The sequence below is a fragment of the Ranitomeya imitator genome, chromosome 2, assembly GCF_032444005.1.
Source record: "Ranitomeya imitator isolate aRanImi1 chromosome 2, aRanImi1.pri, whole genome shotgun sequence".
Lineage (NCBI taxonomy): Eukaryota > Metazoa > Chordata > Amphibia > Anura > Dendrobatidae > Ranitomeya > Ranitomeya imitator.
In genome coordinates, this window is record NC_091283.1 from 63174156 (window position 1) to 63199016 (window position 24861).

Consider the following 24861-nt stretch of genomic DNA (forward strand, 5'->3'; position numbering starts at 1 on the left):
TTACGTTTCTCCATTTACTGAGAGGTTGTCAAGCAGGAAATCAGAAGGTGACGTTCCACAAAACAGTCTCTTCTACACAATGCAACTAAATCCACGTTATAGAACCACACAAATATTGTGCACCGTCATTGTCGTCTGTGATTACTAGGCCGGTCCTTGTGGCGGGGAAGGGGATCCAGTGGCTTCTTCATCTCGGAATAGATCTATCTATATACACATATTCACACATTTAAACCGCTTCAAGTCCACGACGTTAAAAACTTGCAGATGAAACAAAAAAAAAAGTTTATAAAAAAAAAAAATACAAAATGTTTCAAGTCCTTTGAATGAGCAAATATTAGAAAATGTCCAAGTCACGGCAGGATCTGACCGTGCGCTCCGTGTCTACACATGGGGAACGGTGCCATTTTGGGCTGAAATTAAAAGGGGTAGCTAAAATGTAAAGCACTTACTAAATGACTGCAATTAGTGCAGTGCTTGTCCGAGATCGGCAAAACCATCTGCAGGACCCCGGTGCATCGGCCACCGCCGCAGTCCATGGCTGCCGGCACCTCTCCTGATTATATCACATGGGCCCACTAATCAGAAGAGGCGGCGGGGAAGTTCAGTGTCGTGGGCAGCCATGGTACTGCACCAGAGCCAAGGATCTTATAGCTCAACTCTAGTCACCATGTATCCAAGCCATGGCTCCACAAGTGAGAAGCGGCCATTCAGACCTCCATGTTTCACATAAGTGTTCTGTTTCCCAAATTCAGCCATTCAAGTCTATCGGCTTGATTTCCAGATCAATTTTTATTTTTTTTCCTGTCTCATGTATGCAAAAAAAAAAAAATTGCTTACCACAATAATAAAAACCGGCACAAAGACCAAAAGTGGGAGACATTTGGATCCATATCAATGATGGAAATCAGTTTGCCTTTTTTTTCCCCAGGAGGTCTGAACGAGGCACCGGCACTGGGAATGAAGCACCAGCAACATATGATCTCAGGCACTGGATTTACATCGGGTCAGAAGAAGGGTCTGCCATCAATCTATGTGACTCATTGTCAAACCGTGACTTTGGATGTGCACATGGTCAGGATTTCCTAGTATTTCTGAATGCATCGCCATTTCCATACTTGCGGTCACCTGCAGACTAGTCTTATCAATTTAATAGAAAAGCATTGAGGAGGGGGTGGGGGGAAGCGCAGACGACTAGTTAGCATGTGACCGCGAGAATAGAAATTGCATATATATGGCCACCCACCTGCACAGGGAATACAGGGCACTTGTGACAGTGCAGAATCATGAGGATTGGCACACAGTCACATAGTAATTGTAGACTTTTCTTGGGAGACCAGACCACCCTTTCATCTATAGTGTGGTGGGGTTTTTTTAAGTTGCCAAAAAAAAAACCACATTTATTTAGGAGCAAATGCAAAGTAACAAGCATTGACCTGTCAATCACCAGGAGCGCTGCAGCCAGTCTCTGATTCATGCTTCCCATAAATCAGATGACCAATTCCCTTTAAGGTGGGCTCACAGTCACCCAAATATGGTCAGCAGACCCCCATGTACAGGACCACCTCGCCATGTGTTCTCAGAGGAGCGGGGGTCTGGCAGAGGCTCATCTCCATGGAGAACAAACAGGACCAGGCGATCAAATTCAACATGTCCGATCCCAATCTCCCCCAACATAATGGTGGCCAAATAAAATTCTGCTCATGCCGGAAGCACGAGTATTGTGCAGCCCTGTACACTATAAACTTATGGGGCAACCGGAAAGATTTGCACAAAATATATATTTCGTCTCTTCAAAATGTCTGCGCCTTCAACATGAGTAGACGGAGCTTTAACAATAGTGCAAAAATGTCCAATGACACAAACCTAGATTATTTTTTTTTTTGGCCTTCTGAAACCCAGTGGCTCGGTACAGTGACAGAATTCAGAGTTTACAACAAGCAACAAACAAAACCTGCAGCATGTCCGAAGAGCGAGAGCTGAAAATCCGAAACGTAAACTACAGCAAAAAACACAAAATGGGTCTTCAGATCCTGGAAACAGGCAAGGGTCGCCCCTTGTATTCTTCCTCCCCCACCCCCTTTAAAATATTACGGTCCAGCCCGCTGGACCAGTCTGAACGGGAATAAGCAAAAAAAAGGGGCCTCATCTTTGGGGTGAGTTAATAGCATCCTTCTTTCCACGAGTCGTCATCGTCCCGGGGATTCGTTCTGGAATTAAGGGATCTGCATTAACGAGAGAAGACGGGATTGAGGAGTTTAGGTTTACCTTCACTTTACATCAGTTCTTGGGATTGTCATGTCCAATCTCTGCGGCACTTCAGGAACATAGTAACATAGTTAGTAAGGCCGAAAAAAGACATTTGTCCATCCAGTTCAGCCTATATTCCATCATAATAAATACCCAGATCTACGTCCTTCTACAGAACCTAATAATTGTATGATACAATATTGTTCTGCTCCAGGAAGACATCCAGGCCTCTCTTGAACCCCTCGACTGAGTTTGCCATCACCACCTCCTCAGGCAAGCAATTCCAGATTCTCACTGCCCTAACAGTAAAGAATCCTCTTCTATGTTGGTGGAAAAACCTTCTCTCCTCCAGACGCAAAGAATGCCCCCTTGTGCCCGTCACCTTCCTTGGTATAAACAGATCCTCAGCGAGATATTTGTATTGTCCCCTTATATACTTATACATGGTTATTAGATCGCCCCTCAGTCGTCTTTTTTCTAGACTAAATAATCCTAATTTCGCTAATCTATCTGGGTATTGTAGTTCTCCCATCCCCTTTATTAATTTTGTTGCCCTCCTTTGTACTCTCTCTAGTTCCATTATATCCTTCCTGAGCACCGGTGCCCAAAACTGGACACAGTACTCCATGTGCGGTCTAACTAGGGATTTGTACAGAGGCAGTATAATGCTCTCATCATGTGTATCCAGACCTCTTTTAATGCACCCCATGATCCTGTTTGCCTTGGCAGCTGCTGCCTGGCACTGGCTGCTCCAGGTAAGTTTATCATTAACTAGGATCCCCAAGTCCTTCTCCCTGTCAGATTTACCCAGTGGTTTCCCGTTCAGTGTGTAATGGTGATATTGATTCCCTCTTCCCATGTGTATAACCTTACATTTATCATTGTTAAACCTCATCTGCCACCTTTCAGCCCAAGTTTCCAACTTATCCAGATCCATCTGTAGCAGAATACTATCTTCTCTTGTATTAACTGCTTTACATAGTTTTGTATCATCTGCAAATATCGATATTTTACTGTGTAAACCTTCTACCAGATCATTAATGAATATGTTGAAGAGAACAGGTCCCAATACTGACCCCTGCGGTACCCCACTGGTCACAGCGACCCAGTTAGAGACTATACCATTTATAACCACCCTCTGCTTTCTATCACTAAGCCAGTTACTAACCCATTTACACACATTTTCCCCCAGACCAAGCATTCTCATTTTGTGTACCAACCTCTTGTGCGGCACGGTATCAAACGCTTTGGAAAAATCGAGATATACCACGTCCAATGACTCACCGTGGTCCAGTCTATAGCTTACCTCTTCATAAAAACTGATTAGATTGGTTTGACAGGAGCGATTTCTCATAAACCCATGCTGATATGGAGTTAAACAGTTATTCTCATTGAGATAATCCAGAATAACATCCCTCAGAAACCCTTCAAATATTTTACCAACAATAGAGGTTAGACTTACTGGCCTATAATTTCCAGGTTCACTTTTAGAGCCCTTTTTGAATATTGGCACCACATTTGCTATGCGCCAGTCCTGCGGAACAGACCCTGTCGCTATAGAGTCACTAAAAATAAGAAATAATGGTTTATCTATTACATTACTTAGTTCTCTTAGTACTCGTGGGTGTATGCCATCCGGACCCGGAGATTTATCTATTTTAATCTTATTTAGCCGGTTTCGCACCTCTTCTTGGGTTAGATTGGTGACCCTTAATATAGGGTTTTCATTGTTTCTTGGGATTTCACCTAGCATTTCATTTTCCACCGTGAATACCGTGGAGAAGAAGGTGTTTAATATGTTAGCTTTTTCCTCGTCATCTACAACCATTCTTTCCTCACTATTTTTTAAGGGGCCTACATTTTCAGTTTTTATTCTTTTACTATTGATATAGTTGAAGAACAGTTTGGGATTAGTTTTACTCTCCTTAGCAATGTGCTTCTCTGTTTCCTTTTTGGCAGCTTTAATTAGTTTTTTAGATAAAGTATTTTTCTCCCTATAGTTTTTTAGAGCTTCAATGGTGCCATCCTGCTTTAGTAGTGCAAATGCTTTCTTTTTACTGTTAATTGCCTGTCTTACTTCTTTGTTTAGCCACATTGGGTTTTTCCTATTTCTAGTCCTTTTATTCCCACAAGGTATACAGGTCCTTCTCAAAAAATTAGCATATAGTGTTAAATTTCATTATTTCCCATAATGTAATGATTACAATTAAACTTTCATATATTATAGAATCATTATCCACCAACTGAAATTTGTCAGGTCTTTTATTGTTTTAATACTGATGATTTTGGCATACAACTCCTGATAACCCAAAAAACCTGTCTCAATAAATTAGCATATCAAGAAAAGGTTCTCTAAACGACCTATTACCCTAATCTTCTGAATCAACTAATTAACTCTAAACACATGCAAAAGATACCTGAGGCTTTTATAAACTCCCTGCCTGGTTCATTACTCAAAACCCCCATCATGGGTAAGACTAGCGACCTGACAGATGTCAAGAAGGCCATCATTGACACCCTCAAGCAAGAGGGTAAGACCCAGAAAGAAATTTCTCAACAAATAGGCTGTTCCCAGAGTGCTGTATCAAGGCACCTCAATGGTAAGTCTGTTGGAAGGAAACAATGTGGCAGAAAACGCTGTACAACGAGAAGAGGAGACCGGACCCTGAGGAAGATTGTGGAGAAGGACCGATTCCAGACCTTGGGGAACCTGAGGAAGCAGTGGACTAAGTCTGGTGTGGAAACATCCATAGCCACCGTGCACAGGCGTGTGCAGGAAATGGGCTACAGGTGCCGCATTCCCCAGGTAAAGCCACTTTTGAGCTACAGAGAAGCAGCACTGGACTGTTGCTAAGTGGTCCCAAGTACTTTTTTCTGATGAAAGCAAATTTTGCATGTCATTCGGAAATCAAGGTGCCAGAGTCTGGAGGAAGACTGGGGAGAAGGAAATGCCAAAATGCCTGAAGTCCAGTGTCAAGTACCCACAGTCAGTGATGGTGTGGGGTGCCATGTCAGCTGCTGGTGTTGGTCCACTGTGTTTCATCAAGGGCAGGGTCAATGCAGCTAGCTATCAGGAGATTTTGGAGCACTTCATGCTTCCATCGGCTGAAATGCTTTATGGAGATGAAGATTTCATTTTTCAGCACGACCTGGCACCTGCTCACAGTGCCAAAACCACTGGTAAATGGTTTACTGACCATGGTATTACTGTGCTCAATTGGCCTGCCAACTCTCCTGACCTGAACCCCATAGAGAATCTGTGGAATATTGTGAAGAGAAAGTTGAGAGACGCAAGACCCAACACTCTGGATGAGCTTAAGGCCGCTATTGAAGCATCCTGGGCCTCCATAACATCTCAGCAGTGTCACAGGCTGATTGCCTCCATCCCACGCCGCATTGAAGCAGTCATTTCTGCCAAAGGATTCCCGACCAAGTATTGAGTGCATAACTGAACATTATTATTTGATGGTTTTTTTGTTTGTTATTAAAAAACACTTTTATTTGATTGGATGGGTGAAATATGCTAATTTATTGAGACAGGTTTTTTGGGTTATCAGGAGTTGTATGCCAAAATCATCAGTATTAAAACAATAAAAGACCTGACAAATTTCAGTTGGTGGATAATGAATCTATAATATATGAAAGTTTAATTGTAATCATTACATTATGGTAAATAATGAAATTTTACACTATATGCTAATTTTTTGAGAAGGACCTGTAAACCGCTTACACTGCCTATTTAGGATGTTCTTAAACATTTCCCATTTATTATCTGTATTCTCATTTCTGAGGATATTGTCCCAGTCTACCAGATTAAGGGCATCTCTAAGCTGTTCAAACTTTGCCTTCCTAAAGTTCAATGTTTTTGTGACTCCCTGACAAGTCCCCCTAGTGAAAGACAGGTGAAACTGCACAATATTGTGGTCGCTATTTCCTAAATGCCCAACCACCTGCAGATTTGTTATTCTGTCAGGTCTATTAGATAGTATTAGGTCTAAAAGTGCTGCTCCTCTGGTTGGATTCTGCACCAATTGTGAAAGATAATTTTTCTTGGTTATTAGCAGAAACCTGTTGCCTTTATGGGTTTCACAGGTTTCTGTTTCCCAGTTAATATCCGGGTAGTTAAAGTCCCCCATAACCAGGACCTCATTATGGGTTGCAGCTTCATCTATCTGCTTTAGAAGTAGACTTTCCATGGTTTCTGTTATATTTGGGGGTTTGTAACAGACCCCAATGAGAATTTTGTTACCATTTTTCCCTCCATGAATTTCAACCCATATGGACTCGACATCCTCATTCCCTTCGCTAATATCCTCCCTTAAAGTGGACTTTAGACAAGACTTTACATAGAGACAAACCCCTCCTCCTCTCCGATTTTTACGATCCTTTCTAAACAGACTGTAACCCTGTAAGTTAACTGCCCAGTCATAGCTTTCATCTAACCATGTCTCGGTTATTCCCACTATGTCAAAGTTACCTGTAGATATTTCTGCTTCTAGTTCTTCCATCTTGTTTGTCAGGCTTCTGGCGTTTGCGAGCATGCAGTTTAGAGGATTTTGTTTTGTTCCAATCTCCTCACTGTGGATTGTTTTAGAAATGTTCTTACCTCCCTTCTGAGTATGTTTTCCTGGGTCGTCTTTGTTCGAGTCTAATGTTTTTCTTCCCGTCCCCTCTTCTTCTAGTACACTACAGATCCCAGCATGCCCCAACAGTATGGGGGAGTAGTAGTGTTCCAGCAGATACTGCCAGACTTGTATGGCTGTCAGTGTAAAAGCCTATATAAGCTGCACTTAAAAGGGTATTCCCATCTCCAAGATGCTATCCCAATATGTAGATATAACAAATAATAGTAGCAAATACCTTAATTTAGTAATGTAGTCTAGTTCTTCTGATAACCTTCTCTGTTTACCCCATGTGCAGTACCTTGAGTATCCATGGCTACTAAAAACTAACAGTCACTAGATGGTCGTAACCATGGATACACAAGCTACTGCAATGTCCTGCACATGGAGTAAGCGACAGCAAATCAGAAGAACTATACTACATTCCTAATTGGAGGTATTTGCTAATGTTATTACACCTACTACATATTGGGATAGGATCTTGGGAGATGGGAATAACCCTTTAAATTCCTGTATTTATCTTTACATTGGCCTGTGTAAGCTGCGGTCTAGTTTCTGTGCCTCAGCTCAGTATTAGGGGCATGTTGCCCACCAAACAGGACAACAACCAACATAGAAGGTCGTCTGATCCAAAGCTCACCTCCTGGAAGGCTGCGCCATCTTGCTTTTCGGAGCAGTGTTTCCTGACGTTGACTGAGATTTTACCCCTGAGTGTTTCACAGATGGCGGGAGGTTACTGGTTCTTGAGGCCCCAGGAATGACCGGGGCTAAACCAGGTGAAGACATCTTACGGATCCCGCCTGATCCGTTATATCCGGAGGATTTCATTGGCTGCCTGGAGTTCATGAGGGAGCTTGTGCTTAAACCCGTTTTCATGGGCGGACGGACACCAGCAGGATGGCTGGAGCCCGAACTGTACCGCATCTTATTCTGTGCGACACCTACAATGAAAATAAAGCAAATCTGTGCTAAAACCTAAAGCAACACACGGCTAAACTTTTGCTATTTGAACAGCTTTTTCAGGGGCTACAATAAGTATAATTGCTGCTTGTCATAAATCATCCCCCTAAGGCTCAGCACGAGCATTTTGTTAAAAATATGGAGGAGAAAAAAAAAAGAATCAGTTGTGAGTAGATATGGACAAACCCACACCGTAAAGTTTGGGGTCCATACCGAACACCTACTGATCGGGCACGGATTCTGAACTTCACCAGGAAGTCAGTGTTAGAGTTTGGGTTCAGCACCCAGCCCTATCATCTGTTCTGGCGCATTGCACGGTGGCAAGTGGGGTTCATATTTGAGGGGTTGATGTCAGCTTTGTATTGTCCGGTGACATCAAACCCAAGGGATAGTAATGGAGAGGCGTCTATAAGACACCTATCCATTACTCATCCTAGAGTTCTATGGTAAATAAACATACAGCGAGAATAAAGTCCTCAATTTGAGGACTGCTATTTTTAGGCTCGGGAGGGGGCAATATCCATGGTTCCATTGCCAGCCTGAGAATACCAGCCCCCAGGTATCTGCTTTAGCTTGGCTGGTTGTCAAAAACGAGGTGGTCGGGGGTTGGAGACTCCATGCTGTTTTTTTTTTATTATTTAAAATTAAACAGCGTGGGGACCCTTAAGGTTCTTGATAACCAGCCTTGTTAAAGCTGACAGCTCAGGGTTGCAGCCCACAGCTGTCAGTTTTGCTTGGCTGGTTATCAAAAATACAGGAGAACCCATGACTTTTTTTCAAAATATATTTATAGCACAGGCAGATGAGTACTCCCCCCATCAGCCACTGCCTGCTTTTGCTATACCTCTGATCACAGCTGCTGGCTCGTGCTGTCAGACAGCGTGGGAGCCGTGGCTCTGACCAGGGGTATTAATCTTACCGCCGATCAGAAGCAGTGTTTGCCACGCTGTGATGTACAAGACAGCGTGGCAAACACTGGATGTTCGGGCCCCCCATTCATGTGAACGGGTCTAGGTACTGTTCTTGTTCCCGAAAAATGCCAGTCACTCCTTGCTGCAGGGAGTCTACAGTAACTGCTCTTTAAAACTGATGAGCAAAGTGCTCGGATAAGGTGTTCCCCGAGGATGCTTGTGTGCCGAGTCTTCTGTGTGTGCGGCTGCATGTCTCAGCAGGCAAAACACATGCACATGCTGTGAGACATGCAGTCGTGGGGACTAATACATTTTTCGAGCACGCCGTAGACACTAAGCACCCGAGTGTTCTCAGAGAATGCCATATCCGAACACTTTGCTCATCACTGTTCTCTACCTCTAGTGATCCCTGCAGGTGTGTGACTGCATTATACACATCGATCGCCCTACACAATCCATTCTCGGTACATACTGCCTGTAGACGGCTGCATCCTGGTTAGTCGGCTGCTCGGGCCCTGGAGATCCGACTCCAAACTGCGACTGCTTCTCACGGCTTCCAAGGAACGAAGACTTGTTTTTGCAAGATTAGGCATGCTGTGTCTCAGGTCATCTGGAAAAAATGTAATAAAATGATTAATTAATGAAATAGAAATAACATTCTTATATTCCTTACACATATGGGGTAGTATTGGTGTCCACGTAGTGATTTGTAGCTGCTGGGGAGCATGCGATGTGCATCTAGTATGGTCAGGTTAAACCCATATATAACAACCCCACTATAATTATTGGTTACAGCGGCCAGGATAATATATTGGCAAACCTGAGCAGACAAACAATATTTCTGATTCGGTGGTCAAAAGATGCTCACAGATATGTACAATCTCAAAAAAAAAAGTTTCAAAATGTTGTGACCCCCTATGTAAGAGGCAGCCCCCCATGTAGCAAAGAACCGATATGGTCTTACCTTCATAACTGGGGTATTTCATCCGCTCCTGTGCCTGATTTTGCATAGATCTGCGAGGAGGTCGGATGCGGGACACTGCGGATCTGCTGCCGTCACCTGTGGCTGAAGGCGACTGGCAACGTGGCGAACTGAGGGGCGATGGGGAATAGCGGTGGGCACTGCGATAGGACAGAGAACAATCGCAGTCGTCGTCGTCCTCCAGGCTGTAGGTGTCGAATTCTTGGTCACTGAAGGTTCCTCTTCTGAGAGAGTTGAGGGAGGCGCTAGAACTGCGGCGGGAAACCGAGGCCGAGCTGGAAGCGTAGTCCTGCCGGAGACCTGCGGAGAATCTGCACGTCAGCAAAGCCCCATGTACTGCTATTATACGGACAGTTGTGTTGCTGCCGATTCAGACAAAGTATGATCCCTGGGTGACTAGTTACATAGTTATTAAGGTTGAAGGAAGACTATAAGTCCATCTATTTCAACCCATAGCCTAACCTAACATGCCCTAACATGTTGATCCAGAGGAAGGCAAAAAAAAACCATGTGGCAAAGAATAAGCTCCACATTGGGGAAAAAATTCCTTCCCGACTCCACATACGGCAATCAGACTAGTTCCCTGGATCAACGCCCTATCAAGGAATCTAGTGTATATACCCTGCAACATTATACTTTTCCAGAAAGGTATCCAGTCCCCTCTTAAATTTAAGTAATGAATCACTCATTACAACATCATACGGCAGAGAGTTCCATAGTCTCACTGCTCTTACAGTAAAGAATCCGCGTCTGTAACTATGCCTAAACCTTCTTTCCTCCAAACGCAGAGGATGCCCCCTTGTCCCTGTGTCAGGTCTATGATTAAAAAGATCATCAGAAAGGTCTTTGTACTGTCCCCTCATATATTTATACATTAAAATGAGATCACCCCTTAGTCTTCGTTTTTCCAAACTAAATAGCCCCAAGTGTAATAACCTATCTTGGTATTGCAGACCCCCCAGTCCTCTAATAACCTTGGTCGCTCTTCTCTGCACCCGCTCCAGTTCAGCTATGTCTTTCTTATACACCGGAGACCAGAACTGTGCACAGTATTCTAAGTGTGGTCGCACTAGTGACTTGTATAGAGGTAAAATTATGTTCTCCTCATGAGCATCTATGCCTCTTTTAATGCATCCCATTATTTTATTTGCCTTTGTAGCAGCTGCCTGACACTGGCCACTGAATATGAGTTTGTCATCCACCCATACACCCAGGTCTTTTTCATTGACTGTTTTGCCCAGAGTTTTAGAATTAAGCACTAGCCCTTTCTAACTGAGGGGCACCATGTTGGGATGGGCCCTTTACGACATATGCAGTACAGGTACAGCACATGTCGGAAGCAGGAGTATGGGGCAGGTGATGGCTGTGTATGACAGCACCTGTGGCTAATAATGGCGGATGGAGTGATGCTCCACCTGCAATTATTCAGACAACTGCATCTTCAAGGCCCCTAAAGGGGCTAACCGTGAAAAGCCAGAAAAAAAAATTCAAAAGAAAAAACAAACTCTCTCCGGTCACCCGCCTTTTCACCCCATTGAAAATAAAGATATATAAAATAAATAAATGGTATCGCCGTGTTTCGAAAAGTCTCCTAAAAATATAACAATTAGCCTGATCGGTAAACACTATAAAAAGGGGAAAAAAAAATAATTAAAGAACTCCAAAATTATGAGGGTTGTTTTGTTTGGTTGCTGCAATTCCACAAAAAAAAAAAAAGGCTGTAAGAAGCAATCAAAAAGTCACGGTATAATAAAAACCCGCAAAAATTAAGCCATCACACAGCTCTATTGGCGGGAAAATAAAAATGTTACGGGTCTCAGAAAATGGCGGCAAAGCCCCCCAGAAAAATGTTTTCCGCAAACTTACGTTTTCTTTTTTCACCACAAACCCCCACTCCCTCCCCCCAAAAAAAACTTGGACATGTTGGGTATCGTGAGAAAGTAGGGCATCGCTGTAATCGTATCACATGGCTCTTTTTACCACAATTTGTACACTGTAAAAACAGTGTCAGAATTGTGTTTTGTTTATTCACAATTTCACCGCAGTTTTCCATTTTGAGTACACTATGTGGCAAAATGAATGGCGTCATTCAAGAGTAGAACTCGTCCCGCAAAAAACAAGCTCTCATATGTCTGCAGACAGAATATTAAGAGTTATGGCTCTAGGAAGGTAATGGAAACGCAAGAACGGAAATTGGCCGCAGTGTTATGAAAACCTTCCGTCTGTAACCAAGTAGTAACTGATGGCGGTGAGAACAGCACGATCCCTGGGCACATCAGCATATACACATTATTGTCCCTTTAGGCCGCCATCGGCAGAGCTTTCTTACTGTATGGCACGGCGCTATCTGTTGCTGCATGAGGCGGCATACAGTAAACTCTGACAATGGAGGCCTATGGGTGATGGATGCTGCTCTATGGCCGGGCAGTGGCAGAAATCGGAGGTTTACATGGGGAAATCCTTCTGTAGTCTAGCTCCGACAGACACTGCAAAACGAGGTTTGAATAAAAGCAAAAATGCATAAAAAAAATGTGAGTTCAGCTATTACAAAACAACACCTCCCGTCGTGCATCGACCATCGCAACAGCTGAAGAGCCCCAGGGTGGGGGGAGACCACACCATACAGGTCCTACAACGATATCGAGCTGATACTTACCTGCCGTGATCGGATTGTTAGTGGAGCATCGTTGCAGAATAAAGTGCGATTAGTGTTCAGCTTCTGGGCAATCAATGACATTAATCCCGAGGCTGACCGATGTGTCATGGCGGCCTAAAGGCCACACACTGCGTCATACCATGGCTATGGGACTTACTTTCCTCCTGAAGTCTGGCCATCACCTGGACATCAGTCAGATCTTGGAGCTTGTATCCCATGGATATGGAGTCATCGGATGTGCTTAATTCACTGTCCACAGAGGACTGAGAGCTGAGGGCAGAATGGATGCTCATGTAACCTGGAGGAAAAAAAGACGGTCAGGACATAAGTCTGGGGAAGGGGATCTGGTAAGAGCCGACATGGCAGAGACCACCATAAGAGATGGACGCTTGTACGGAGGAGGGCTGGCATCACTACGCAGTGCACCTGCAGCCACGGGACATGATAATCGTGACCATTACTGCGATACCAGAAGAGATCAAAGTCTCAATGACAAACACGTGCCCGCTAGATCCGATAACTGCAATAAACCACAACCGAATATACACAGTACAGCAGAGATCGGCAAACACGGGCACTCCAGCTGCTGACAATCTACAGCTCACAAAAGGCTGCGACACCCTGTGCCGAGCAGGGTATGCCGGGGGTGGTGCCTGCCGGATGACGCCAAAGTCTCCACACCGGGAAATCAAGTGACACCTACGGGATCAGCTGAAATCACATAACCTGCCTCAAGGGTCCGTCCTTTTTTAGGTTTGAGGTTAAGCTCACTTTGTGCCAGGAATATAAAAAAAAAAGTTGTTTATGATTTTTGAAAAGGCAAAGAATGCAGTAAAAAATATACCTGTGTAATACTCTGGTGGTCTGCAGTGTTCTGTTCACGTGACAGCCTTTATGTATCCCTGGCCTTTACATATTTTTTTTTACCCCAATTTGTAGATTTTTTTTCCCTCCCTCGACTGGTTTTAGCAAGTGTAGTTTTCCATCTTATGGGCTTCATTGTGTGATTCAAATGTCACTGCAGGCTCAGATCAATCAGCCTTGACTCCCCCCTTCCCAACTGTGCCACAGTAGGCATCGTCACAAACAAACTGCAGCTGCATCCCCCTTCTCCATTTACGCTTGACAGATTTAATGGAAGAGCGAGTACCGTATATGAATATGTACAAAAAGCCTTGTGATATCGGAGCAAAAAAGGAAATACTATTTTTTGCACAAAAGTGAAAAAAAAAAAAAAAAAAAAAGGAGAGGGGGACAAAAAGGGAGTGGGGGAAAACAAGGAGGGGGGAAAGGAGAGGGGAAAAAAAAAACAAAAAAACTAAAAGGTATTCTTTACTGTACATTTCAGCTTTGTGAAGCAAAATTGAGACTCTTGTATATCACGGTCCAAACATCATGGACCATGACTTCAGGATTGACAGCAGGTTTCCTGGTCCAAACGCCACAGCCTCATAAGCATATTTAGGCTTTATTTTTGGGTCAGGAGACCCAGTGTTAGTCCTGAAGTCACGGGCTGTACTAGGACCATGATCATACAGATGTCTGGAATCAACCCAAGATGCAGCAAATGCAATAACATACAGGACGAGACCATTCTCACCGGCTGATCCCCCTGCCCAGCACTGGCAGTGCACTGTCTACCATACGTCTATGGTGGGCTTTGTTTCGGTGCCCACCAGCATGTGACCGAACCTCAGAGGTCATGCCCCATAAGCACAGACCTCACGGCTGCCTGCTTTTATTACATTTGCTGCCAGTGTTATTATCTACATTGTACGGTGTGAAGCCTAAGGAGAAGAACACGTCTAATGATGGCCGTCGGATCTGTCCACACATCAAACACAAGGAGGCCGTGTATGTTAGGAAAGGTGCCATTCACAACATGCCGTACCTGAGCTGCCACAGGTTAGTAGTGCTTTGTTAGTGGATTTCAGGCACCCTGGTGAGTTTAGTGTATTGCTACAACAGCTGGTCTCATGGTTGGCGTTATATGCACTCGGCGATGCCAGCGGGCTGCAGTAAAGGCTTTTCCATCTACTTGCTACAATGACAGATTGAAAGCATAACAGTATTATAAAAGAAGAGAACAAATGCAACGCCACGATACAGAACAGACAGCTGCGGGAAAATGTAGGATGCGAGGGATGGGAAAAGGCTTACCTGCCGCTGCCTTATAGTACTGCAAAGAGAGAAGGTTTACATAGATGGAGTTCATGTGTGTACAGTGACCTAATGGCTCTCCTTGTGGAGAGGGACATTCCTGACGTCAGTGTAAGAGACTTGTAGGCCATACAGTGCTCCTCTGGGAAATGAAATATGCAAGAGGACTTAAACTCTAACGCCACCTATTGGAAGTAGCACTCTATAACAAGGCTTGCCACATGGCAAACGTCAAACCAAAAATCGCGATTTGTAGACACGGTTTTGGGGTCACAAATAACAATGGATACTGGCCTCCCGCAACGGAGCCATTCCTGCAATGTTGGTGTTGCTGTTCCCAACAAGTCATCAATATTCCGTCAAGAGCGGACGACTGTTCTGACAAAACAGAGAATGCACCCGACCAGCGGCCTCCGATAGGCTGCAGTGGTCAACGTCAGATGAACCTCCAGGAACAGCGGAGCTGACATCACTGAAATGGAGCAAATATCCATTATTTTTATTTTAAATGAGGCCCAGGAAGTGATTAAGCTGGGGCTGTCCAGTAGTGGACAATACCTTTAACATCTAGGGCAATGTTGGCTTGGTTCACTGAGGATCACGTTGTTACATCTTCATGGAAGACTATATAAAATGTAACCTCGGCTTGGCATCTGAAACGGCTTCCCTAATCCTGCGCCTTGGCTACACATCAGGGTTGTAATGGGGAAAAAAATAATACTAAAATGATGTATTCACTTTACCCACCTTGGTCGAGCTTTCCAATCAGTGTTCTGCAGGCGGCTTCTGTCTCAGGGCTGTGGTGATCCAACACTTGTCTGCACCATTTTAGAGGAGAATCCGGCTTCGGCTCTGCACTCGCTAGCTTGTTTGGCGACACGTAAAGCCTTAAAATAAAATGGGCATGAGTCTAATGAATGTGCAAAGGATAAAGAAATCATCAGATACTGTTCTGATCGCCCATAGACTTTTAAATATCCAGATGGTCCACTCTTTACTTTGCACTGACATTCCAAAATGTCAGTGCAGAGTAAACTACTTACTGGAGACCGTGCAACTTTGGGAGAGGAAAGCTGGTTGTCAGACAAAGCCAGACTCTCCACAGAGAAGCCAAACATGGTTTGTCATGTCTGACTTCCTGATCATTCTATACACTGATGGGTCCTAGAAAAAAAAAAAAACAGTCAGTTCTGCCAAGCAGACAGGAAGCTGAATTCTCCCTGTAACTAGGGCTAATATAGCAGCCGCAGTTAGAGGGGAACCAGCAATAAAGTATTAATATGTTAAAATAACCCCACCAACACCACAGGTCTCTTATGGGGTGATCAGAATATATATGGAAATTTAAATATCTGAAAGAGAAAAAAAATTGAGAACCGCCAAAAGCACACATAGAAAAACCTCAAAAATGCACTTGGTCAGGAAAACAGTTAAGGAAGGAGTATTCACCTATGTAGTCACATATATAGAGTGTGAGCACCTCTGTTCCATTCAGATGGGTCTCGTGATTGGTGGGGGTCCCAATAGTCAGACCCCCAGAGATCAATAAGGTATCCCTTTTACTTGGTGCAACCACTGTAAAGGGGTTGTATGAAATTTGAGCAAACACCTGTTTTTTGGCCCTTGACTCCACCACTCATCCATGAGCTGTATCTGGAAGGAAGACCTAGTCTCAATGGAAAGAACAGAAATAAGCTGCAATAACCCCGAACAGGCCATGGGGCAAGAGTGGCGCTGTTTCTCTAACAAATGGGACATTTTTTTATGCCCCCACTTAAGCTTTTAGGGACTTTTAAGTCTTTACCTTTCCTATAGTAAGTCAATCATTATAAAGGTTTTTCTGTACAAGAGGGGACATAAAAAAGCAAAAACCTACAATAATACTGGTTTACAAGCAAATAAAATATAATGTATTGCAGCCTAAGGAAAAAAAAAAAAAAACTAGGTTGAGGGATGTTTATCCCCGTGCTGACGCAGGCGCGGGCTTAAATATTTCAGAGAAGCAAATTGCTTCTGCATTAGTGGATATTTCCAGCTACAATATTAGTCTGTCTGCTCAGAGCTTTAATCTAACCTGTAATATTTAAAGGGTCAGACAGTGCTTACACCCCCCATAAACATGGACGTACCAGCAGTCTTCGTCATCTTCACTGCTCGAGCCCAACTCTAGGACCTCCACCTCATCCAGTGCAGTTTCATCCAAGAAAGCCACTAGATCTCCGCTGGATCTCCTCCCCGTCATCTTGCCCACGCTTTCCTCTGTTCTCCCGCTGACGTCCAGGCTGAAGTAGGAGCTGTCGTCGGCGTCACAGTGATTGCCTTCCTTAGCGGTTGGCTTGGAGTCGGAGCACACCTTGTCATACTGCGAGTCCGCCCGCAGGCGGGGGATGTTCTCCTTCTCGGAGTGGATCTGCTCCAGTTTGCTGTGCAGGTTCGGGATGATCTGCAGATCTCCCATCTCCGGCTGAATGTTCATACTGTTCATGACTCCGGAGCAGTGCAGAGCGGAGAGGTGCGGATCCACGCCAGGATCGTGGCTGGTGCTCTGCAGAGTCTTCTTCACCCGTAACTGCTGGTTCTGAATTTCCAGCCTTCGGACCAATTCGTGCAGTTTGCGGACTTCTTTTAGGTCGGAACTAGCGTCGGCTTTGCCTTCTCCTTCCATCATACTGTCGCTCCTCATGAGGTCATGGTGAATGCCAGGGGAACTTTCAGGGACCACCATTGTCAAATGGACTCTGCAAAGACAAGATTTAGGCGTAAAGGACGAGTTGAGGGAAAACTAAAGTATTGCAGTGTATATCGGACTTCTACCACCATAAAGTCAGACATCGGTCATAACACAAGACTAGTCCTGCTCTATAGTATACAGACGTATAGCAGCGCAGTTTATGTGCCCATTATACTGCAGCCAGGGCAGACATGTTTGTATAAGGCGGGCCGGGGCTGAACAGAGGTGACAGAACAAACAGCAGAAAAGCTCATTGCCTACAGGGGTGTAGACAGATGGCATGTGTGAGAAGGGAAAATACAGACGTAAAGGGGATGTTACTTCATTAAAAGTTATGTCATCACTTTTTGATTGGAGGAGGCCAAACTACCAAGTCTAAAAAATTTGTATTTTTTTCATTTTAGGCAAAATTGCCTAGCCCTACTGGGATCCTAACAATCATCAGACAAAAAAATGAGAAGGACCGTCCATCATTATTTTCCTGAAATAATAGGCTTCCTATACGGAAAATACCAGGATCAGCTGTGCGTGCTCCCTGCAGCTCCAGTGACAGCTTACTGCTGCTGCACCCAGTGTTTGTTCATGTGGCTGCAGCAGGAATATCAGGTGACCAGTGCAGCCAATCTCTTGCTCAGGGCTGATGGCACCAGAATACGGAGCTCAAATTTAATTTAAAAAGGCTTGTCCACTTTCTGAAATGTTGTAAAATACCAAACACAGCAGATACTTACCCTCCCTGGGTCATCGCTGTTGCTCTGGTCTCATCGGTGACTACACAGGCCACTGAGCTCATCGATTGCCTACAGCAGTGACGAACATTGTCGACATAATGTCACCGCTGCAGCCAAACCACGAGACCAGAGCAGTGGCAGGGAACCAGTGCTGGACCCAGAGAGAATACCTGCTCTTTTTGTGATTTTAAGTAAGGCTACTTTCACACTGGAATTTTTTGCCAGACGTCGCAATGCGTCGTTTATGGCAAAAAACGCATCCTGCAAAGTTGTTTGCGGGATGCGTTTTTGCCCCATAGATTAACATTAGCGACGCATTGCGACGCTTTGCCACACGTCGCAACCGTCGTGCGACGGTTGCGCCGTGTTGTGGCGGACCGCCGGGAGCCAAAAACGTTACATGTAACGTTTTTTGCTCCTGACGGACCGCTTTTTCCGACCGCGCATGGGCGGCCGGAACTCCGCCCCCACCTCCCCGCACCTCACAATGGGGCAGCGGATGCGCCGGAGAAATGCATCCGCTGCCTCCGTTGTACAGTGCGTTAAACGCTAGCGTCAGAATCTCTGCCCGACGCATTGCAACTGGGAGATTCCGACGCTAGTGTGAAAGTAGCCTAAGTTACAGCATTTCAGAGTCCACGTTAATCTTTTCAAAATCATGTTTTGTTGCATTTATTTATTTCCATCCCCACAAAAAAAAGCCCATAGTAAAATATGTGAAAAAATTAGGACAACGTAAAGGGGGAAAAAAAACAGGATTTTTGGTTGCTTACCGTAAAATCTGTTTCTCGGAGCCTTCATTGGGGGACACAGGAACCATGGGTGTATGCTGCTGCCACTAGGAGGCTGACACTATGCAAATAAAAAAGTTAGCTCCTCCTCTGCAGTATACACCCTACCAACAGGAAGTAGGATATTCAGTTAGTGAGAAAGCAGTAGGAGAAGCAACGTGTAAAAGAGAAAGATTAATAATATAATAATAATAATAAACTTTATTTATATAGCGCCAACAAATTCCACGGCGCTCCACAGATTAACAGTTTCAAACACTCAAAGAGTGTTCAAAGAACTCAAACGTATACAGTAAACAGAGCTGTTCAACTTGGGAGGGTGCTGTGTCCCCCAATGGAGGCTCCGAGAAACAGATTTTACGGTAAGCAACCAAAAATCCTGTTTTCTCTATCGCCTTTCATTGGGGGACACAGGAACCATGGGACGTCCCAAAGCAGTCCCTGGGGTGGGATAAACATACTTCCATCAAGTCCGAGGACTCACCACTGCCGCCTGCAGGATCCTTCTGCCCAGGCTGGAGTCAGCCGAAGCATAGGTATGGACCTTTTAGTTCGGTGAAACGTGTGGATGGAAGACCACGTTGCCGCTTTGCAAAGCCGTCGGCGAAAGCCCTGTGACGTACCACACCGGATGCGCCGACTACCCGGGTAGAGTGAGCCTTTATCTCAGGAGGGGGCACTCTGTTCTTGACCCGGTAAGCTTCCAAAATTGCCGTTCTAATCGAGCAAGCAATAGTCGCCATGGGAGCCGGCAGGCCTCTACGCACGCCATCAGGGATGGCGAAAAGAGAATCCATCTTTCGGAAAGCGGCCGTGCTAGCCAGGGAGATCCTCACTGCCCTGACGAGGTCCAGCCTGTTCAACGATCGCTCCAGAGGATGAGTCGGAGCTGGACAAAAGGAAGGTAGAACGATGTCCTCGTTGAGGTGGAAAGATGAAAACCACCTCGTGAAAGGAAGGAAGGCGGAGACCTGGGGCCACCTTGTCCTGGTGGAAATCAAGAAAGGAGGTCAGCAAGAAATGGCCGCCGACTCAAAAACGCGGCGGATCGAAGAGATGGACCTGAGATAAGCCACCTTCCGAGATAGTGCTGACAGAGAAAAACTCCCTGAGAGGCTCAAAGGGGGGAACCCCTAGAACAACCAGCACATACTTTAAATCCCATGAATCCACAGAGGCCCTGTACGGAGGGACAGCGTGGGCTACTCTTTGAAGGAAAGTCTTAACCTGTGGCTAAGAAGAAAACGTCTTCTTAAAGGGAAGAAGAGCGCAGGAACCTGGCACTTTAGGGAACTGAGAGCGAAGCCCAAATCCAGTCCTGCCTGAAGGAAACCCAAATGGAAGGCAGGGAAAAGGACATAGGTGAAAAGCGGTTGGCCTCGCATCAACGAAAGTAAGCCTTCCAGGTACGATAGAAGATCCTTGAAGAAGACGAAGGCTTCCTAGCCTGGATTATAGTGTGACTCATCCGGGCCGAAAGGCCGGACGCTCTTAGAACTGTGGAGTCCACAGCCACGCCGTTAAACAGAGCGACCGATAATTCGGGTGGCAAATCGGACCCTGAGACAGCAGCTCGGGTCTGTTTGGAAGGCACCAGGGGAGTCCGCGAGGAGATTGACGATGTCTGCAAACCAAGACCTCCTGGGCCAATCCGGGACGATCAGAATGACCGGCACCCATCCCGCCTTGATCTTTTTCGAAAGCTTGGAAAGCAAGGGAAGGGGAGGGAAATGATAGGGGAGCACGAACTGCGACCAAGGAATGGCCAGAGTGTCAACACCACTGTGAGAGGGTCGCGGAACCTTGGGCCGACCCGAGGGACCTTCCTGTTCAATCGGGATGCCATGAGGTCCACCTCTGGAGTCCCCCATCGAAGAACAATCCGATAGGAAACCTCCTGAAGTACTATTCCCCTGCCGCGAGGCCCTCGCGGCCGAGGAAGTCGGCGGCCTAAATGTCCACGCCGGGGACATGCACTGCAGAGCTCACCAGGACCGTTGCCTCTGTCTAAAGGAGGATCCTGGAATCTCGGCCGATGCCAGAGAACGCCGAGTCCACCCCTGGTGGTAGACATATGCCACAGCTGTGTCATTATCTGTCTGGATTCGAATTGGCAGGCTGCTGAGAATCCTTGCCCAGTGAAGGAAAGACAGAAAGAAGATCCGGAACTCGAGGACATTGATCGGCAAAGAGGACTCCTGCGCCGATCAAACAACCCTGAAAAGAACAGGTGACAAAGTCCCGCGTCTCCGCCGAGCGGGCTGGCGTCCGTCGTCACCACCTGCCAGGGAACTGGAAGGAAGGATATGCTGTGAAGGATCTACTCCGGGATAAGAGAAGCGACCTCGGCCACCAGTCGAGGAACCGTTTGACCCGGGAGAAAGCCGGATCGGACGATGCAGGAGACGAGAGACCTGTCCCCCTGTGATAGAATAGCCTGCTGAAGAAGTCTTGAATGAAATGGGCAAAGGGAAAATTGCCTCCGATGTTGCAACCAACCTCCTTAGGACCTTTAAGGCCCATCGGAAAGGAGGGGAGCCGAAAACCCTGGAGCAAGCGAACTTCCTGACAAAGGAGGGATATCCTGTCTTCGGGAAGGAAGACTCTGGTCCGACAAATGTCGAAGAACATGCCCGGAGATACGAGGCACTGAACAAGACTGAACTTCTTCCTGTTGACGAGCCACCCGCAACGGCTAGAGTGTTGGGAAAGATGGATAGACTTTTGGGAGCCTGAAACCGAAGTTCCTGAGCCTCCATGGAAGCGATTACTGAACGAGGGAATATCATCCTGAAGTGTCTCCGACAAAACTTCCTGTTCAGCAATTTGAGATCCGGACTGGGACGAACCTTGTCATCCTCTGTCAGTACAAAAAGATTCTAAGAGAAGACTGTGAACCGTTGAACCGTTCCTGTTCTGGGACGGGAACGATTACCCCGGATTTAAGGAGGGAAACAATGGCTGTAAAGAAACACGGGACCAGAGCGGGGTCTCTTGGAAGTTGGGATTCGAAGAAAACGATCCCAGGGCCGAGAAATGAAGATTTTGTATCTAGAGGATACAAGTGCCCTGGCCCAAGCGTCCTCTACTGAGGAGACCCAGACGTCCCTGAGGAACAGGAGACGGCTGCCCAGCCTGAGAAACGGGCTGGGGTCTAGTCGTGGGTCCTGCCTAGGTGGAACTTCCAGACCTGGACCTGGAGAATCCACCTTAGGAGTAGCGGGAACACCAGGAAGGATTGAGTCGAAGAATACCTTCTTTCCTTAACGTGCCTGTGGCCTCTGTTGCGAAAAGGAATCTGATGTCGCGAAACGACGAAAAAATGGCCGAAAGGACCGAAGTTGCCGCCTAAGAAGAGAATTGGTGCCGCCAGTGGCGTCCTTAATAATTTGGTCCAGCTTGGAACCGAAAAGACGTGATCCTTGAAGAAGGCAGGCTCGTAAGGGACTTCTTTGATGACTCGTGTGCCAAGCAGTGCGACGGCTGGCAACATTACTGGGTGTCTGAGCGGCAGAAGACGCGACATGCAGGGAACAAATTATTCCTCGGCGTGAGTAATCTGGGTGGCAACTTCCGCCAGCCAGTCTGGTGGAGCTCCGGCTTGAATGCCCCAATGGAGTTGTTTTAGCCCCTTCGGATACCGACTTCGAAACCCAAGTGGAAGCGAAAGCCGGGCATAGGGATGATGCGGCAGGTTCGAGAGCCGAATTCACGAAGGATTCCATGATCCTATCGATGGAATCTGTCAGAGTCGCCCCACCGGGCCGCATGAGGACTGTGTTAGTGGCAAGTCTAGCAGTCGGCGGATCCACAGAGGGAGAGGTCGTTCTCCATCGCCTCTCATTCCGGTTGGCGATGAGATCCAGAGGAAAGAGATATGAGACTCCAAGACGCTTTTCTCTTTGAGAACGTCTGGTCGAATTCTCTCTCTCTCTGGCCAGAAGCTCCTCGATTCAGGATGGGGAGCGAATCCCTTGGGAGGAAGTTTAGACCATCTAAACGAAACCGCCTGATCTGCGGGTTCCGTAGAGGAATCTTTGATGCCACAGGTCAGATTGGACGCTCCAATGAGGCTTTGAACCATATCCCTCATGTTAAGATATGGTTCGACTCCGGTCCCAAATTATCCTCTGAAGGCAGAGAAAGCCTCGCCTGACTCCGGGGGGGGGGGGGGGGGGGGGAAAAGGATAAGGGGGAGCTCGACCACAGAGAAGGACCGTGAGATGGATCGAGAAGAGAACTCAGACCGGCGTTCCCGTCTGGATCTTACGCGGCCTGTATTGGAAGACTCGGACAGAGCTTCTTGCGACCCGCTGGCTACTACGGAAGTCTGCAGGGGCAACCGATTGAGCACGGACACAAGGGTCTGGGAAACCGGAGTGAGATCCGCTACTGATAGACAGAGGGGAGACCCAGCCTGTGGTGGCGACTTCGCTCTGAGGCGGAGCTGAACATAATGTGGGTTGCTGCAGGCCTGTCTGAGGGGAGCTTGTGGGTACAAGGCGAACCCTGAAAGTGTTTCACTAAGACACAGGAAAAGGTAGGAGGCCGAGAGCGACCTCCCTTAAAATTAGACCGAACGGGCCCCTGAGGGAAATGTCAGAAGATTAGGGAACAGGGAGGGGCAGGGGATTGAGTGAAACTGCGGTGCAGAGGTACTCACAGCAGACGCTGCAGTGTCCAGATGGAAGGCTGCACGGCCTGGAAGATGCTCCTCTGGAATGATAGCCCCTAGGAGAACAGGTAGACACATCTGGGGCACTCTTGTCCGGAACTTTCTGCAGGCCTGAAGAACAGCAGTGGAACATAAGGATGGAGCTGCTGCCCTGCGGCCTCTGTTGCAACGATGTGCTGTGCCCCCAGGAGAAAATGCGGGCACGAGTGAAATCTCCTGCCCTGTGCTCAGCAGCGACGTGGAGGAAGGGGCGGAGTCAGCCCAGATGGCGCCGGTGGGCGGAGATTGCAGGGCAGTTTGTCGGGCGGGAGAAAGCCCGCCCGAAGAAACCGGAAGTGGAGGAGCGCGGTACCGGAAGTAGGCCCCTGCGGAAGCCGGGACCTAAATTAGAGTCCGGCGCCGCTGGAAAAGAGACTGCGGCCCCGGAACAGTGCGCCGCAGAGCAGTGCGGCAACCTGCCAGGGCCGCAGGGTGAGGCGGAGCTGAGGGACGCGACGCCGAAGTAGGCCCCGGCAGAAGCCGGGACCTAAATTAGAGGCCGGCGCCGCCGGAAAGAGGAACGCGCCGCCGAAGCCCGCAGGGCGGCCGCAGGGGAGAGCGGTGCCGGCGCCGCCAGAAAGGTGACATTGCGGCCGCTGCGCAGTGCGGCCGCGGGGAGGACACTGCGGCCCTGATGAAGGGGATAGCCAATAGTGCAGAGCTACTGCTCGTCTTGGTGCCCCAGGGATCCCTTTTAAAATAGGATCAGCGCCGCCCTAGAAGATAGTGCAGCGCGCATTTAGGGACTTCTACTCCCCCACACTGCGAGAGTAAGGGGAAGATCTGAAAATTTAGGGGAAATACTCACCTAAACATCCCACGCAGTTACTAACCTGAGGGGATTGAGACGTCCACGGAGCTGTGATGGACGTCCTCGTCTCCTCCAACCGACAGGCTCTGGAAGGCGAGTGGGTGGGGGACGGAGCCAGGACCGGACTTCTGAGCACGCTTGTGTGCTAGGATCTTGGTCCTGGTGAGGGATCTATGAGGATACGGGGTGGCAGTACACGCCGTACTCATAGTCCGCTTTGTGGGACTACAGGTGTGACTAATCACCCTGTATCCCTCCGGAAAAACCTGAAAAGGAACGACGCACATTGAGGTAGATAAGGGTCTAATGAAAGACCCGTGTCCACCTCCTACTGACACTAAGCTAAACTGAATATCCTACTTCCTGTCGGTAGGGTGTATACTGCAGAGGAGGAGCTAACTTTTTTATTTGCATAGTGTCAGCCTCCTAGTGGCAGCAGCATACACCCATGGTTCCTGTGTCCCCCAATGAAAGGCGATAGAGAAAACGGATGCCCAGAGTAACTCGGAAGAGATCAGACGGCAGTGCTCAGACTGGCCGGT

General features: G+C 47.0%; 1 protein-coding gene across 3 annotated transcripts in view; it reads right to left on the bottom strand.

The window, feature by feature from the left end:
• Window positions 1–24861, bottom strand: part of LOC138661904 (SLAIN motif-containing protein-like) — a 34686-nt gene continuing 9825 nt past the window's right edge. The window contains exons 2-9 of one of the 3 annotated variants that reach the window (XM_069746861.1): window positions 16671–17279; window positions 15289–15428; window positions 14273–14422; window positions 12539–12679; window positions 9708–10025; window positions 9216–9353; window positions 7513–7813; window positions 1–2210 (exon numbers count right to left, since the gene is read on the bottom strand). In XM_069746861.1, coding sequence (XP_069602962.1) covers window positions 2162–2210; window positions 7513–7813; window positions 9216–9353; window positions 9708–10025; window positions 12539–12679; window positions 14273–14422; window positions 15289–15428; window positions 16671–17266 — 1833 coding nt within the window. In that variant the 5' untranslated portion in view covers window positions 17267–17279 and the 3' untranslated portion in view covers window positions 1–2161. Of the gene's footprint in view, window positions 2226–7512; window positions 7814–9215; window positions 9354–9707; window positions 10026–12538; window positions 12680–14272; window positions 14423–15288; window positions 15429–16670; window positions 17280–24861 lie in introns of all 3 variants that reach the window. The other 2 variants (XM_069746860.1, XM_069746862.1) reach the window with 2 other exon arrangements.